This window comes from Diuraphis noxia, unplaced genomic scaffold, assembly GCF_037042655.1.
Source record: "Diuraphis noxia isolate RWA-SAM2 unplaced genomic scaffold, SU_Dnox_SAM2 contig0002, whole genome shotgun sequence".
Classification (NCBI taxonomy): Eukaryota; Metazoa; Arthropoda; class Insecta; order Hemiptera; family Aphididae; genus Diuraphis; species Diuraphis noxia.
The window spans coordinates 31,152,291-31,168,321 of NW_028301712.1; the positions used below are offsets into that span (position 1 = coordinate 31,152,291).

Consider the following 16,031-nt stretch of genomic DNA (forward strand, 5'->3'; position numbering starts at 1 on the left):
GAACCACTGTGACGGGAAAATCTTGTTTCAGGGTTCATCGTGGTGGCGGCGTGCGTGATGACATTCGAGGCGCGCGACCGGGCGGCCAAATTCATGTCCAACCAATTGAAAATAATGGGCAGCGGCGTCGGTGGTGGCCAGGTGTCGGGTCATCGAGGCCACGGTCGGCAGACACCGTCTGCCGGTTATCTGTCCAGGGGCGACAGTGGCCGGAGTAGCTACCAGAATCCGTGCGACGGCGGACGGCATAAGATGAACAAGAGCCCGTCGGCGCCGAATCTGGCGGCCGCCGCGTTGGCGTCGACGAACCGCGGATCAGTGGGCGCCACACAGTCGGGCGTCGGCAGGCTGCCTTTGAGGCACAAGCATGCGGTGCACGTGCTGTCGTCGGGTGGCCGAGCGCTGCTCAGTCCGCACACTTTGCGCCGTCAGGCCATGTCGATGGACACGCAAGACTACAACCCGCTGTTCTCACCGCCCCGATCCCGGCACAGCAGTTCTGGCCTGTTGACGTACAGCAACAGCAACAACTTTGGAAATTTCACCTGCAGCAACGGCAACAAGCAAGGCTGCGATGGTAGCAGGGAGTCCGTCAACGACCCGATGAGAACGTCGTCCAGGGGATCGCGGGGCTCGATGGTACTGGATCTGCACGTGCCCAACGAGTGCCCGGTGACGATGCGGGTGCGGGACAGAAGCCGCCGATCGGACACGGCCCGGCGGCACGTTCTGCGCAGACAGACACCGGTCGAGCTGGACGACACAATAATCGCGTACGCCGCGGCCTCGGCCATGGCGGCGGAACATCACCGTCAGCGGGCCAAGCGGTGCACGCGGTCGGCCACTTGCGACGTTCCGCACCCGGTCAAGTCGAAGCGCAGGCGACAGGACTCCAGTTGCTCGGACGTGGTGGCGGCCCGCCGGAGGTCTGGTTCGCCGGTGATGTGCGTTGGTGCCGGGGGCCGTGGCAGCGTGGGTGGATGGCGTTCGTCGGCCAACGACGTCGTCGACGCCGCCGAATGGGCCAGGACTGCGAACCGTGGCACGGCGGGTGGCGGCTCGACACTGCCGTCGCCACAACGGTTCGTCGACGAACGTTCGCCCGGGACGACACCCGTACGACAACAGTCCCAGCCGACCACAACCGTAGTGGATGGCACCAAAATGTCGCTGTCCAGGACGTGTTCCGACATCATGTCCATTGATAAATCGTTCGAAGAGTCCAATTATAGTAGTTCGTAGATTTAGGTGCTTCATTATGCGCATCAAGCAGGATTCTCAGCTACGTCGTGTGTCGTGTCGTGTCGAACAAATCGCGTTGTGATTGGACGTTACTTTTTGGTAACGCATGTAATGATCAAGTTGCAACCGACTATACCAAGAGTTGACTTCAGCTCAGCTTTCAAACCAATATGGTTATACTCACACGACACGACACGTGACATAACTGTGCATCCGACTTAACCATAATCGATTCGTTAGTGATTTCGATCAGAACAATCATGGTTATCTACCAGTAGGTAATCGTGGTCAGGGTGACAGCACAAACTTATAATATCATCAAACAAAATATATATTAGACGTCACTAACTGCTATTTAATAATGTTATACTTCGTACTGCATGTCATAATATTATGCAACTTAAATTGCCGGCTTACATGCATATAGGTACCTCTAACTGACATCCTATATAAATGATTACCATTGTAATATTATATATATACTTTTTTTTACATCCATAAAGTTATCGTTGCGTCGTTCAAAACGATAAATAATATATAATATTATGTTCAGTTGCCTAACGATAAGTGATCTATTTAACGAAAGATAAACATCATTTCAAAAACAATTAACGTTTTTGATAAAAAATATTTTAAATCATTTCAAGTCGTTAAAAACAACGTTTTTCAAAAATTAATATTTTATGAGTAGTCCACTTATCCATGCATTTAAACTTTAAATATATTGTAACAGCTATAAGTTATAGACGATTAAATTGTATTGTTATAGGACGAAATATTCTGAACAATATTTTGCTAAGGGATATGAAGTTAAAAAGTAATTTATCATTCAGACGAGAAAAACTTTCAAAATTATAAAGATAAAAACTAGTAAAATATATCATTTGTTCCCTTTGAACATTGTGATGTTCTGTTGTTTTCTAACGACTTAAATTTTTTCAAAAGAAATATTTTCTAAAACGTAAATGTTTTCTGAAATAACGAGCTTGTCTTGGATCACTTTCAGAATTATACACAGGTAGGCACCTATAATTCCAAAAGTCGGTCAATAATAACATCACATTCTCGACCAAGATTTGAACTTGGGTAGGTAGTCGACTTGGGAATTTTATTAGTTCATGACAGTATTAATATATAATATCCCAGGTTATCACTGTTATAAGTCTAATGGATTTAGGAAAGATTAGGAGTATATATTAGTAAATAGTAATGTACTAATGTATTTGGACAAATCGAACGTGGAAATGTATTAAAGTTGATAAGCTGCGTATTACAAATTATAATACCTAATAATTAATGTTTACTTTTCGTTCAACTGCGAACATCGTATTACTGCAGTGTGTTTTATTCGTTTATAGGATCGTAGAATGCGTAAAAATAATAGCATTATATATTAATATATTTTATTGGATGGCGAGTGCACATTTTGACATCGCAGTAACGATAACATACGCAGACGACATACTGTAGATCGTGCATTAGCCCCACAGAGTAACCCAAGATTAAAAAAAAAAATGTTTAGAGAAGTGTTCATATTATTAAAGAACTGCGATTTATTAGTTGAAAATCAGTAGTAGTTTAGCTTCATTAGCGTGAAATAAAGCGAAGACGGGTATGTTGTTTTATTTAATAAAATTAGGACTAAGTATAGGTACAAATGATTTTTTTAAAGATACCAATAATTTTTAAACTTTTTGTAATAAATTGAAAGTTGAGTTTTATTTCAAATTATGTTTAAACACGTTGATAATTAATGCGTTATTTGAAAATTGATATGAGAGTATATAATTTATTTGAAATTCTATAGGTAAGTATAATCTCATAGTAGCATACATGAACTACTGCAGCTTAAAATATTATTACACAATATTTTGCTTAGTTTTATTATTATTATTTAGGTACTTATGATAAGCACGTTTTCAGAAAAATTATTCTTGATCATTATGTGAGCTCAACACATAATTGATCAAAATATCTATCGTACCAACCAACATACTTGACATATCCCCATTATAATATCTAAAAACGTCAAACAGGTATATTCTAGATAGGAACGTTCATAATATTTTGTATATCCAACTTAAAAATTGAATATAGCCGGATTTAATCTGAATTCAATGTCTCAATAATATGAAAAATATAAAGAAATTCTCACTCAGTCGTAGTAAAATATTATTATTAATATCAATCATTGACGTACCTAAATGATAACTAGTAGGTAAAATAATGTATATTTTTTCTTAATGTAGATATTGTTTCCTTCATATTTTCAACGATCAGCGATCGAAACTAAAATTATCACTTAAATAAAATACACTGAATTAATATTTAATTTTAAGTGTTCAACAGATAACTGCCACTTTTCAAATTTCTGTAGGTTTTTGGTTTTCTTGCTTGATTAAAAAAAAAAGACAATTAGACTAATTTATTCGGTAATACATGTGATCGAAGCGTTAGTTTTGAATTTAATCTCTCACAACCAACACAGACGTCTAATAAGTATATAAAAATATGATGTACTTAATATAAAATTATTTTAAGAGTTTTTTAAGAATAAAGAAGATATTAGGAGATACAATTTACTGTTAAATTGATAACACAAAATAGAAAAGTTAAAATTTAACTGTTGTTGTTGATAAGTCGATTTGTTTATCATTTGAAGAATTCAATAGGTTCCTAGCAAATACCAAAGTGCGATATTAAGTTTTGGACCATTTTATTTGGAAGAGGTACAATACATTAATACATAATATATAATAGGTACATACATATTATATGCCGACGTATAGATTGGAAATTCATCATTGTGCTGTTGAATTAATATTACATCAGTATGTTATTGATCACGTGTAAACTTGTTATGCATAATGGATTGTAACTAATAGACTCGGCGATGGTGATGATAAATACATTTTCTGGGCATCAATCAAATGTAAATGATTAAATTGGCTACGTCATTAACCGTAAGGCCGAAAAATTCCAATTTCATGCCACCCGCATAAGGAAACGTGATACTGTTTCAATGTTTCAAACAACATTAATTTTGTTCAAATAATCAGGTTGGTGTCATTTCTATTCAAATAATACTCTACATCAAATACCTCGAATCTTTTGAAATATGTTGATAAACAGCATGCGAAAAACTGTATCGTGATTGCCTGCAGTGGATATAATCTCGGTTTTTAATAACATTATTGTGTATTCGTGTTTGTATTTCGTATACAAACAAGATAATATTGTTATCGCTAATTTTTTTTCAGATCTCGAATGAATATAAGACATTATTACATTAAGTAAGGCACTTTTGTATGATATTATGATAAACCTATTTCATTTAAATGAGACATCATCTAATAATTGTAGTATAATATTTTTTTTTTTTATTAATTGTTTATGGCATCAACTACATGGTTATTAGCCGGCGTTACATATTAAATTTACATTAATTGATTACATATTTGCTTAATTTCTATTTATTACTTATAATTAAAGATTTACATTTTAATCTAAGTTAGAATATTCAAATCAGTTAACGCAGTTCTGTTGAGTTGACGAAATTGAGGAGTTTTTTGGTCGTCTCGGGAGTGGGTGATAGCATCTCGTATAGTGTATCGGGTAGTTTTATTTCAAAGCGCGTAGTGTAATATTATGTACCTACAAATATAAATTGATTACACGTAGGTATTATAATCCTTTAACTTTTTAAAAAAGCGAAATATCAATAACGTGCGATAAGTTATAAAGATCAATAAGAGAGTCTCATACTTTAATACATATGATTTAGTATGATTTAATATTTATAAATCATTTAAAAACATTATTCAGTTTTACTTCAAGATATATTATTATCTCATACTAAGTTGTGATTTTAACTGTATGAAAAATGATATATTTACGGTATTCATTTTATTAATTGAACTTTGAATTTATTGTTTAACAGATTAAATATTTGAATTTAAAAATTCAAACATAATAATATAACATTATATTATATTATATTAAACAAAATTAGGTACGTTATCTAGAAATTTAAATGATATTTTCGTCGAATTGATCCACTTTATCTTCCAAAAATATTTAAATACCCTAATATCTAATATTTCTAAAATAAATTAAAAATTCTTAATACAAATTGTGTTCGTATTTTATGTTGTAAAAATAATTTAGAATGATATGATATATTTCTAATATTGTCATTAATCATACATATCATACCTAACTTTATGATTTAATGATTTAATGACTTAATGAAATTATAAAATGTTTATAAATTTATCCATTTATTGGCAATTAATAATCATATTCCTTAAATAACCGAATTATAATACGCGGTCTCACTTAGACATTAAATATAGTTAAAATATTTTATCATTATTAATCATATCAATGATGGATATAACTTTTATAATTAATAGCATTCATGATATCCTAGGATAATCCTATGAAATTTTCCAAAATTCGTATTTTCATTGTAAGAGAGGTTTTGACGTTTTATGTATATGGTAATAAATTGGTTTGCAACAATTCTTACAAAGTATATAAACAATCATTTTGAAATTTGATCGATACCATATTTTAATTATGATGTATTGTATTTATTAACACACAGAACGGATAATAAATTAAGAGGCATTAGTGACTACATTAATTATAATATTATTACCACTCAAAACCACACGAAAGTCCAATTAAACAGATTTGAAGTCAACTGTGAATTTATAGTAGTCACACAGTCCTATTTATCATTTAGTGATAATTAATAAATAGCAAATCCTACAGTGAATTGTTTTTTCTCATAACGCATTTATATAACTCTTATTATTATGCGTAGATAAAACTCATTAAAAGTACCTAAAACTATTTCATTTTTAACATTAAAAGTTCAATAAATATTTTGTTTAACTTCTTCACTTTTAGTGGTTTTAATTACGGTTTACATCGTTATATACAATTGTTATCTTTTAGTTTAATAAAATAATAATTAAGGATTCCACTTACATAATATTAACTTCATAATTTTTTCTAGCTACTCATTACAATTTAATACTTTTTTTTATGTACCTGCCTATAATGGTCATACAATCATAACTATATAGATGTTATTTTAAATCTTAACTACTAAATTTTTTGTCTTCATATATTATGTCTTTTGATCTTTTGTGACTTACTCTTGATAGATATTTTTAAAATGAGTATTTTTCAAACATACCTAGGGTACGTAATATTTATTTCACCTTTACTATAAACAATTTTGTTTCAAGTCTTTACTTTTACTATAATAGGTATTATTCTTTAATGCATATAAATATGAATGAACTTTTTATAATTTAGTGAATTATATACCTACTATTATTAGTTATTGGGTACTTATAAGTTATAATATAGGTAAGTACTGTACTAGGTATTAGAAGTTTTTAACACCGATTTAAACATATGAAATATTATATTGTATTAAAAATTGTTGTTGTAAAGTAAGTAAGTACTGAAGTAAGATTTGATTAAGTAAACAAGAATATGTTGGTTTAGATTAAAAGTAAAAAGAGATAAAAAAAATGATAGGTTTATCATAGTTAGGTTTATAATGTTTATATGATATAAATTTTATCATGAACAATAAATGTATAAAACATATTTATTCTAATAGGTAATACTACTAATAATAATTTTCAGTAAAAAACATAAAGAATTTATATAATCACAAAATTAAGTGTCTCAATGATGTTTCACTATAACATAAAGCAGATAAGGTTTTTTTTTACAGAAAAAACCAAAATGTGAAGATTAGGACAAAAAATGTATGACAAAAACACGGGCAAAGGTAGTATTATATTCTCATCACTAAATATTATAAATATTTGTTAAGAAATTAATGAAACATTTTACTTTATTTGTTTGATTTGTATTATATTACAACGAATGAACATAACTATAGAATAATTAATGAGAAATAAGGTATAATATACCTTAATGCCTACACTATATGAATTGCATATATAGATAGTGTTCCCCTAACAGTCATAAAATAATTTTGGCGATACATAAAATAAATAAATAATTAATAAACATTTCAAAAATCAAAGCTCAATAAGAAATCTAGTAATGATTATTAAATATTGTTATATACTTAAATTAATATTAAGTTTCGATGATTTTAGAGTACATTTTATCTATATCATAATATCATACTGAGCATGAGTATCATTTTTTTTCCTCTTCTCTAAGCATATTAAGAAATATTATTTATATTGGTTTTAATACCCACGTAACAAAGACAATAAGTATGTGTCAACTATTGAAATTGATTCGTAATTTTTCCCTTGTAATGTATATTATACCTATGGTTTAATTTAATATTAAAAATTCCTACATTCAGTAAAATAATTATGAGTTTTAAGTACTTACATATCAAGTATAATATGTATAAAAAAAAAGAATAATATACAGTTTTATATTTTTATTGTCATTTTTAGATACCTTGGTACTTTCATTTTTCATAATATAACTAACGATGAGTGTTCGTAGGTGTATGTATAATATGCTATAAATATTATGTATAAAATTAATCTTATAGTAAGAACATTAATGTTTTATTGTGTTGAACAAAAAGAGATCTGATGTTAGCTGTAATTTATATATGAACAAAAAGCATATATTATAATATTATAACATGTACCTACTTGTATATTTTTTAATCATTTTTTTTTTAAAGTAAATTATATCAAGTCGTAATTTTATAATAATATATTGTACCATTATGTTCATGGTTTAAAATAAATGTTAATTCATATTATTGTAATAATTTTGTTTATGTGTTTTATTTTTTCAACATTTAGAAACAACCCACAACAGTTTACTATACATGTATAAAGTACCACAGTCGGAGATATGAAATTAAAATCAGCCACAGCTTATAATTAAACGGGTTAAAATATCAGCATAATTCATAAATACAATTAATTTTCACTGGTTAAAAATCAACTTTAAAACTCTACATTTTAAAAATCATAGATTTTTTAAATCTTTTTTTATTTATTTACTGTGATCTGAAGTTATGGAAACTTAGCTTTCCTTCTACAAAGCAAAAAACTATAATATTTTCTCTACAATAAAAATGTAAGTTTTAGAAAAACAATATTTTAATTTGTAATCCACTGACTAAAATATGACCAAATCTGTGTCAATGCGATTTAATCTCTAGTGGCATTGTTAAAGTATTTTCGAAAGCTCACTAGAGAGCGTTGTTTTTTTTTAAACATTATTACAATGTTGTATTATAAACAATGACATATCGTCACTCTAGATGACTTGAAACAGTTTTTTTTTTTTAATGATATCAATATATATTAACGATATATAGTAATAAGTTAACCATTCTTGGATGAAAATATAAAAAAAAAAAAACACTTTTTTCGATTTTAGGTCATCAGTCATATTTAAAAAAAAGCGGGTAAGTCGTTTATGTCACTCTGCTGTACAGAAGGTTATAAGTGGGTTACTGTAATGGATGGAATTAAATTTGAATTCAATGATATTATATCATTGTATATACGTACGAAAAACGATTCTGAGCGGAAACGGGTTTATCTGTCTAGGATATATTATAGATTATTAAAAATTTTCAAATCTTAGATATAAAAGGAAATTTTTTAATGAATTTCTAGCATAAAATAATTTACGAATTTTCGTGATTTTTACATAATATATTGTCAAAATTCAAACTTTGAATGCTTATAAAAAAAAATTGTGGCTATGAATTTCTTTTATTTTTCAACTGCTATTGTAACAATATGTTAAGAGCGTTGTATTAAATTTTCAAGATTTTCTACCTAAAAAATAAATTTTTATCGATTTTAATTAAAAAATAATAATAATAATGATCGAAAATTACATACACCTATGAATAGTTCAACTTAAGTCAAATTTTTTTAAAAATTGCATGGTGGATAGAATACACTTATATAAACATTCGGTAAAAATTTCATGTATCAATAGTCATTTGTTTTAATGTTACATCAAAAATCAAAATCGATTTTGTCGAAAACTGATAGTGCGTAAAATTTCCCGTTTTCCCGTAATTTTTAGTTTGTTTTTCTCAATTATTTAGAAGAGTATTAAGAATTTTTTACTTTTGACCCCCCCCCCCCCCCCCCCAAAGTACCAACTAGATTCACTTTCTGATCGAACAGACACAAAAAAAAAACACACACACACATCAATACATTAAACTCAATACATTCATCGCTCCGCTCAGAATCTAAAATTAAGGACACTTGAAATAATACCGTACTTTCTACTTATATTAACTTAATTTTTAGTCCATTTGAAATAAAAAGAAGTTTAATTTTATTATTCCTGTTCTATGTTAAAAAAGTTTTTTATCTATTTAAAAAAAAAAAAAAATTATGTTGATAGTACCTATTCACCCAAAATTTAAGTTGAATATTGAAACAACAGTTTTATTTTTTTTACCTATTAACTATACATTTTTGGTATTAATTTTTTATAAAATGTTTAGTTGTTCCAGGGCCTTAGTAACAACAAATTATTTTTTTGTAGATAAATGCGATTTTTTTTAAGCTCAGAACAAGAAAAATAATGTTAAACCATTTCAAGTCTACCAGATTGAAAGTATCATAATAATAATTCTGATGTAAAAATATGTCAAATTTAAATTTGTAGATCTCAAGTACATTAATCTTAACAGTTAAGGCAGTTTCAAAATATTTTGAAGTTGATAGATGAACTGTCTTTTTATATTATACAAAAACTTTTAAACGCTTACAAGTGTTATACACCAACGAGATAAACAATATTATTATATAACCACCAAATCGATTATTTTTTTAAAAATTAAATTGTAATATTATAATTGAGTGCATACCTACTTAAGTGCTTGACTCAAGACTCAAGATACAATAATTGTTCAACAATGATAATTTCAAAGTTTTAAATTCTTATACTCAGTTGTTTGTTTTAACTTATTGTATAAATTACGATCTATAAATAAATATTAAATATAATGCATAAGTCATCTACAATTGTAATAACAAATTTTAAATCATATAAAAAGAAAAAAACGAATCCAAATTAGGCACAAAATATTAAGACATTATATAGGTACCCACCTACTTCACAGAAGAATGCAAAATCAGTTCTCATGACGTCGTCGGTTCAAACATGAAAAAAAAATGTACCCACTAAACTCACCCTACTTAAGTGCCGTTATATTATTAATAGACTAGGTGGTAATATTTCAAGTAAATCACAATACAAATTATATTCATTATTCAGTAAATTTGGTGAACAGACTGCTCTTCGACGTAACTAGGGAGGCTAGAGAGGCTTAGCCCTCCTATAAGGTTTTAAATTTTAGCCTCTCCTCGGGCTCGTAATTAGGATCCAAATCTTTACAAAGAAAAAAAATATAACTATAAAATATAACTAATTATTAATAATTAGGTATATAATATATTTACCTATACATTATATTTGTATTGTTGATGTACCAACTACCAAGTATAAATATATCGTAATTGCTCCTATAGTTTTCACAAAAGAAATCGGTACATCACAATATAAATTATTAGGTATTGGGTTATTTAAGGCTAAAATAAAATATTGGCTATGGATGTACATTGTACATTGTACAATGGGACTTATTATTATTGTTTATAATTTCGTAGTTTTATATTATAAAAAGTATTTATACGTTTGCATCGTGTACCTACTTATCATAAGCGTGCGTAGGTATTCTTGGCAGGGGAGGCAATACTTTAGCTAAGGAGGTCCAGACTCCAATCCCCCCACCCGATTTTCACCAATTGGTAGATATAATATAATATTTTGGTGTAGAGGAAAATCTCGCAGGGGAGGCAACCGCCTCCCCTGCCTCCCCCGTGCGCACGCTTATGCTACTTATGTTGATACTCGTTTTTCCTATGATGAACGGGCACTTAGCGATTCCGCAACAAATAAATTAACGAGACGAAATTACTTTGGCTAAAATTTATCTTTTATTTAATAATAATTTATGTTTAAGTTTAAAAGAAAATGCTCTTAAATAATCTGTACTAATAAAGCTCTACCCAAAGACTGTGTGTGCGTTCTCAACTACGACTCTACGAGCTGGTCATCCGTTCAAAAGGGTTGATTCAGCAAATTCCTTATACACACATATCAATTTACAATGTTTTAACGGTCTACAGCTACTTATATTTATACTAATCAGAGACAACGTTAAGATTTTCGGGGCCCCGGTCAAAATAAATAACAGTCTATGTGTAGTCTTCTGAATGCTATAGCGCTATAGGTACACAAAAAAATGTCCTCTTTAGTCTTTACTCCGCTCGGAAACTAGATCACATCTAAACAACAAATCTCTGAACAGTATAAAATATCATTTCAGAACTGGCGGGGCCTTAATTATAATTTTAAAATCGCGGTGCCCGGGACGACCGGGACCACTGCCCTGATTACCCCCCCCCCTCTCGCGCGGTACCTGATACTAATACATGTATATAAATAATATCACTAGTTATATGCAGTGGTTCTTAACATTCCGATAATTGATTACAATAAACAATGTCTTGATGTAAATTCGTCAAGCTTCAGATCTTAGTCCTGAAGACCTGAACGCACGTGCCTATATATATTATTATGGATTACTAATATTTTACTTTCCATGTATGAGAAGAATTAAAACATACATTAGTTTGATTATGATCCAAAATAGATGCAGTTATCTATCTTAATAATTATTATAATATATTATACTTATTTTTTCTTAACTCCAGTGGTTGTGACAAAGAGGGGATGGAGGTGGGGGATCTATGCCGTCCACAGGTTATTTTGCTGTAGGTTTTCTAGGGGTGATGGTATTTTGCGCCACTTTTATTACTTGTAATTTGCGCCACGAATAGGTACATTTAAGTACGTATGTAATTTGCGCCAAAATATAAAAATATAACATGTATTTTGTTGCGCCACATATACTAATTTATTTTGGTATTTTGCGCCACTAAAGAAAACAAAATGGAATATGTAATTTGCGCCACACTTTCAATTTTAATAGCAATTGGAATTTACCAGCAGATAAATTTAGCGATATCGCATAGGATATACAATAATACTACGACCCTCATAAAGTTAGCAGCACAACTATGACAGACACTAATGAAACACATCCAACAAATTTGTTGGTGACTTGTTGGACATTGTTGGATCACTCCCGGAATTTGTTGGACATTATTTTCGCCGGAAGAGCTTTTCGAACTTTTGTGCTGCCAACTTTACCCCAACAGCACAACTTTAAGTTACAGAAATTTCACCCTAATGAAAAATGTCCAGCTTGGTTTGTTGGACACTGTTGGATATGCGTGGAGTTTGATTTTTTATATACATTTATTTATAATTACGAGTTTAATATGACTGATTTTTATAATATGTTTTATTACTTAACGATAATTTACATATTTAATATACATGGAGTTATTTATATTATTATAATATAAGTGGCGCAAATTACAATTTTAGTAGGTACTCTGGGGCACAGATTACATAATTCCTTTTTATTTAATTTTATTTGGCGCAAATTACCAAAATACATTTTTAGATGTGGTGCAAATTACATATATATATTTTTTTTTTTTGGGTTGATTTTGGCGCAAATTACATACGCCCTTTTCTAGGACTCTATAGACTCTGAAACTTTTCAATACTAGTTACGCCAATGAGACTGCGACAAATTAAATTTAAAGAACAATACTAATAATAATACTATATTTCGTCTTAGTAAGACTTAAATTAACGCAATATAAATAAATGTATTTTAACGTGTAATACCCAGGCGTACCTATAAGCCATACGAGGATTTAACCATTGCGATATCTCACGAAATAATGGAAATATAAAAATTCTGGTTTTTTTATAAGACTCACAGGGATAAGAACCACAATTAGTTCGACTACAATTAAATAAAAATAATAATACATTTTTAAACTTTTTTACCAAAACATTGAAATAAATTAAAAATGAAACAATTGTAATTCTTATCCCTGTGAGACGTGAGTCTTATAACCAGAATTTTGATATCTCCATTATTTCGTGAGATATTTCAAATGGTAAATCCTCACAGGACACCCTAAATTAAAAGTTTAATATAGCTGTACAATGTACCTATAATAGATTGTAAGATTTGTAAATTTAACTGACTGTTACAGAGTCTCTTTAATTTAGTAAAGTGTTAACACAAGAAACATAATTGAGAAAATATGTATTGCCTATAGTTATTTCTAAATGGAGGTTAGCTTTTTTTTAAGTTAAAAATATAATAATAGTTTATAATATTTTAAATCATACATATATTGATTTTTCTTGAAATCTGTTTCAAAATCTAAATTAAATGTGATAGGTATAATATTACATTTTTTTATCTTATTAAAATATTCACAATCTATACAATACAATTAGTGTATTAAGCAAATTTGATAGTTAATAATGATTATTGGCAGGAGATTATAATTTATAAGCAGACACTCAGCTATGTCACTTAAAAGTTATCATGATTTTAATTTATAAATAATTTTTAAACGTCATGTGTCATAAAGGCATAAAGTAATCAAACAATTAAGAAAAAACAATTACTAGTAAATATTAAATATCACTATTGTAAAATATTATTTTTTTTAATAGGTAGTTTACATTTTTCGGACCCTCAGAAGTGGCTGCCTGCAGGAGCAGATGCTATTTTTCACCTATATAGGTTAATGTCACCCTGCGGTTGCGCAGTACATAGGTGGAAAACCGAAAAACCGACCGATCGACGTCACTACCGGACGCGCGTGAAAGCGTGTGCGAATTTCACACGACAACAATAATAATATTATTACACACGAGCTTAAAAAAAAATTAAAAAAAACCGAGGCCATAAGGGTGGTAGTCGACCCAGAGGCGCGCAATCACCGTCGCCTGCTGCAATGTTTTGCTCCCCACGTTGTCACGGCGGCACGCTCACACACACACACCCACATCTAGCTATGCATAGAGCTACCTACGCGTGTTCGATCGTCAAACCTAACCTATCCTATATATACAGAGTGATTTGCTTTTTTAACGCTCTCCCGATAATTATAAGTTATAACTATCGGGAGATATTTTCGTTACAATATTATTTTGATAAAAAATATCTAAAACATCATTATTCAATTTATTGATAGAGATATTTTATGGTCATGCCAGATACTCGATAAGACGATATTGATAAATATTGCGAAGAATAAAACCCATTTGTAGCGATAATACGTAAGCTGTGTATAAAATTATAAAATTAACTGAAAATTAAACACAAACAGACATTTATAAGTACAAAAAAGGCAGAAAAAAAGCAAAAAGGCAAAAAAAAATGCATCCATCGTTTAAGAAATTAAATGAAACATATTAGTGTATAAAAATTATTTTTCTATTATGATTAATAAAAGAAAGGCATTTGCCTTCAAATCCGAACCCTAGTTATAAACCATCTGCAATTGAAATTTTTCAATCTTCTGCTCATAATAATAATAGGTACATTATAATACGAGTATGATGGTTAAATACTTATTGGTACACAGTATTAAAAAAAGTATAAATTCGATTTACCTAATTATATTAACGATTATCGGTCGTTTTAAGTAGGTACCTTTATATACTCTCATCAATACTTGTTCATCATCTTGCAGGTGTTTAGGTATATATAATTCGTAATCTGTATAATGAAATCATTCGAATTTCGAAACCTCTATTTAATGAATTAATAAGAAAAGGAATATTGTTGTCTAAAGTTTAAAGGAAAATATTTTTTATAACTACATGACTAACTTTTTCAACTTTTATTAAGCTTTTGAATTTAACGACGGGGAAAACTTTACTACTTTATTTTAATATAATATTCCCGTTTTGACGTTAGTATAATATTATATAACTGTTTTTTTTTCGTTTAGATGTTTGGATTATTATACTTCCTTTAAAAATTTCCAAAATTTTAGTTCTCAATAAGTCATAAACTTTAATTATTTAAATGTCGAATACTGTGACAAACTTGGTACGTTGGAATGCCATTATTTAGAAAGGTATAGGTAGTTGTTAGGTATATGCATACATTTATAACGACTATCCCTTTCTCGTGAATGATAATCAGGGATTCATTTTTAAATAACTAATTAGTGCAAATGTACCGGTGTATCATTATTTACTTTTATTTGAGAACAATATTAAGAAGTTAGACGATTTTCCATGTTTTATTTTAACATTTCTAATTAATGTTTTCAAACCGCATATTGGGTATATAGTTGCAGCAGTTTGAAAATGAAGTTCAAACATTTGATCGCACATAATAATATATTCGAATTTAATAATTAAATTTGACAAAATAACTATAAACTTATATAAATAATAATGCTTAATAATTATTTCAACGACGTGAAACAGACAGCCGAAACGCATAATTTCAAAATAAAAATAAAAGTTTTCCACGTAAAACAAATTGTATTCGAATAAATCACTCTGTACAGACGATTGGTAGTGTGAAATGATACGTAAGTACGATATATATGTTTATATATTGTATAAATTGTGTACTTTGCTATAACACTAATAACCATACATTTATATGTGTTATATATATATATATATATATACACAGTATACACATACATTTATAATGACCACCACCAGCGATCGGTGCGTTCATCTGATGCAAAAGCATATTTGCGATATTCTTTATTGTCCATGTGCACCAGCTATCCTTTATTACC

At 30.0% G+C, this 16,031-nt stretch overlaps 1 protein-coding gene across 2 annotated transcripts in view; it reads left to right on the plus strand.

The window, feature by feature from the left end:
* The window catches only part of LOC107168164 (putative ATP-dependent RNA helicase TDRD12), a 53,434-nt gene extending 51,844 nt beyond the window's left edge, over positions 1–1,590 (plus strand). For both annotated transcript variants that reach the window (XM_089218263.1, XM_015517477.2), the window contains exon 4: positions 32–1,590. In XM_089218263.1, the coding sequence (XP_089074389.1) occupies positions 32–1,242 (1,211 nt within the window). In that variant the 3' untranslated portion in view covers positions 1,243–1,590. The remainder of the gene's footprint in view (positions 1–31) is intronic.
* The last annotated feature ends 14,441 nt before the right edge of the window (positions 1,591–16,031 follow it).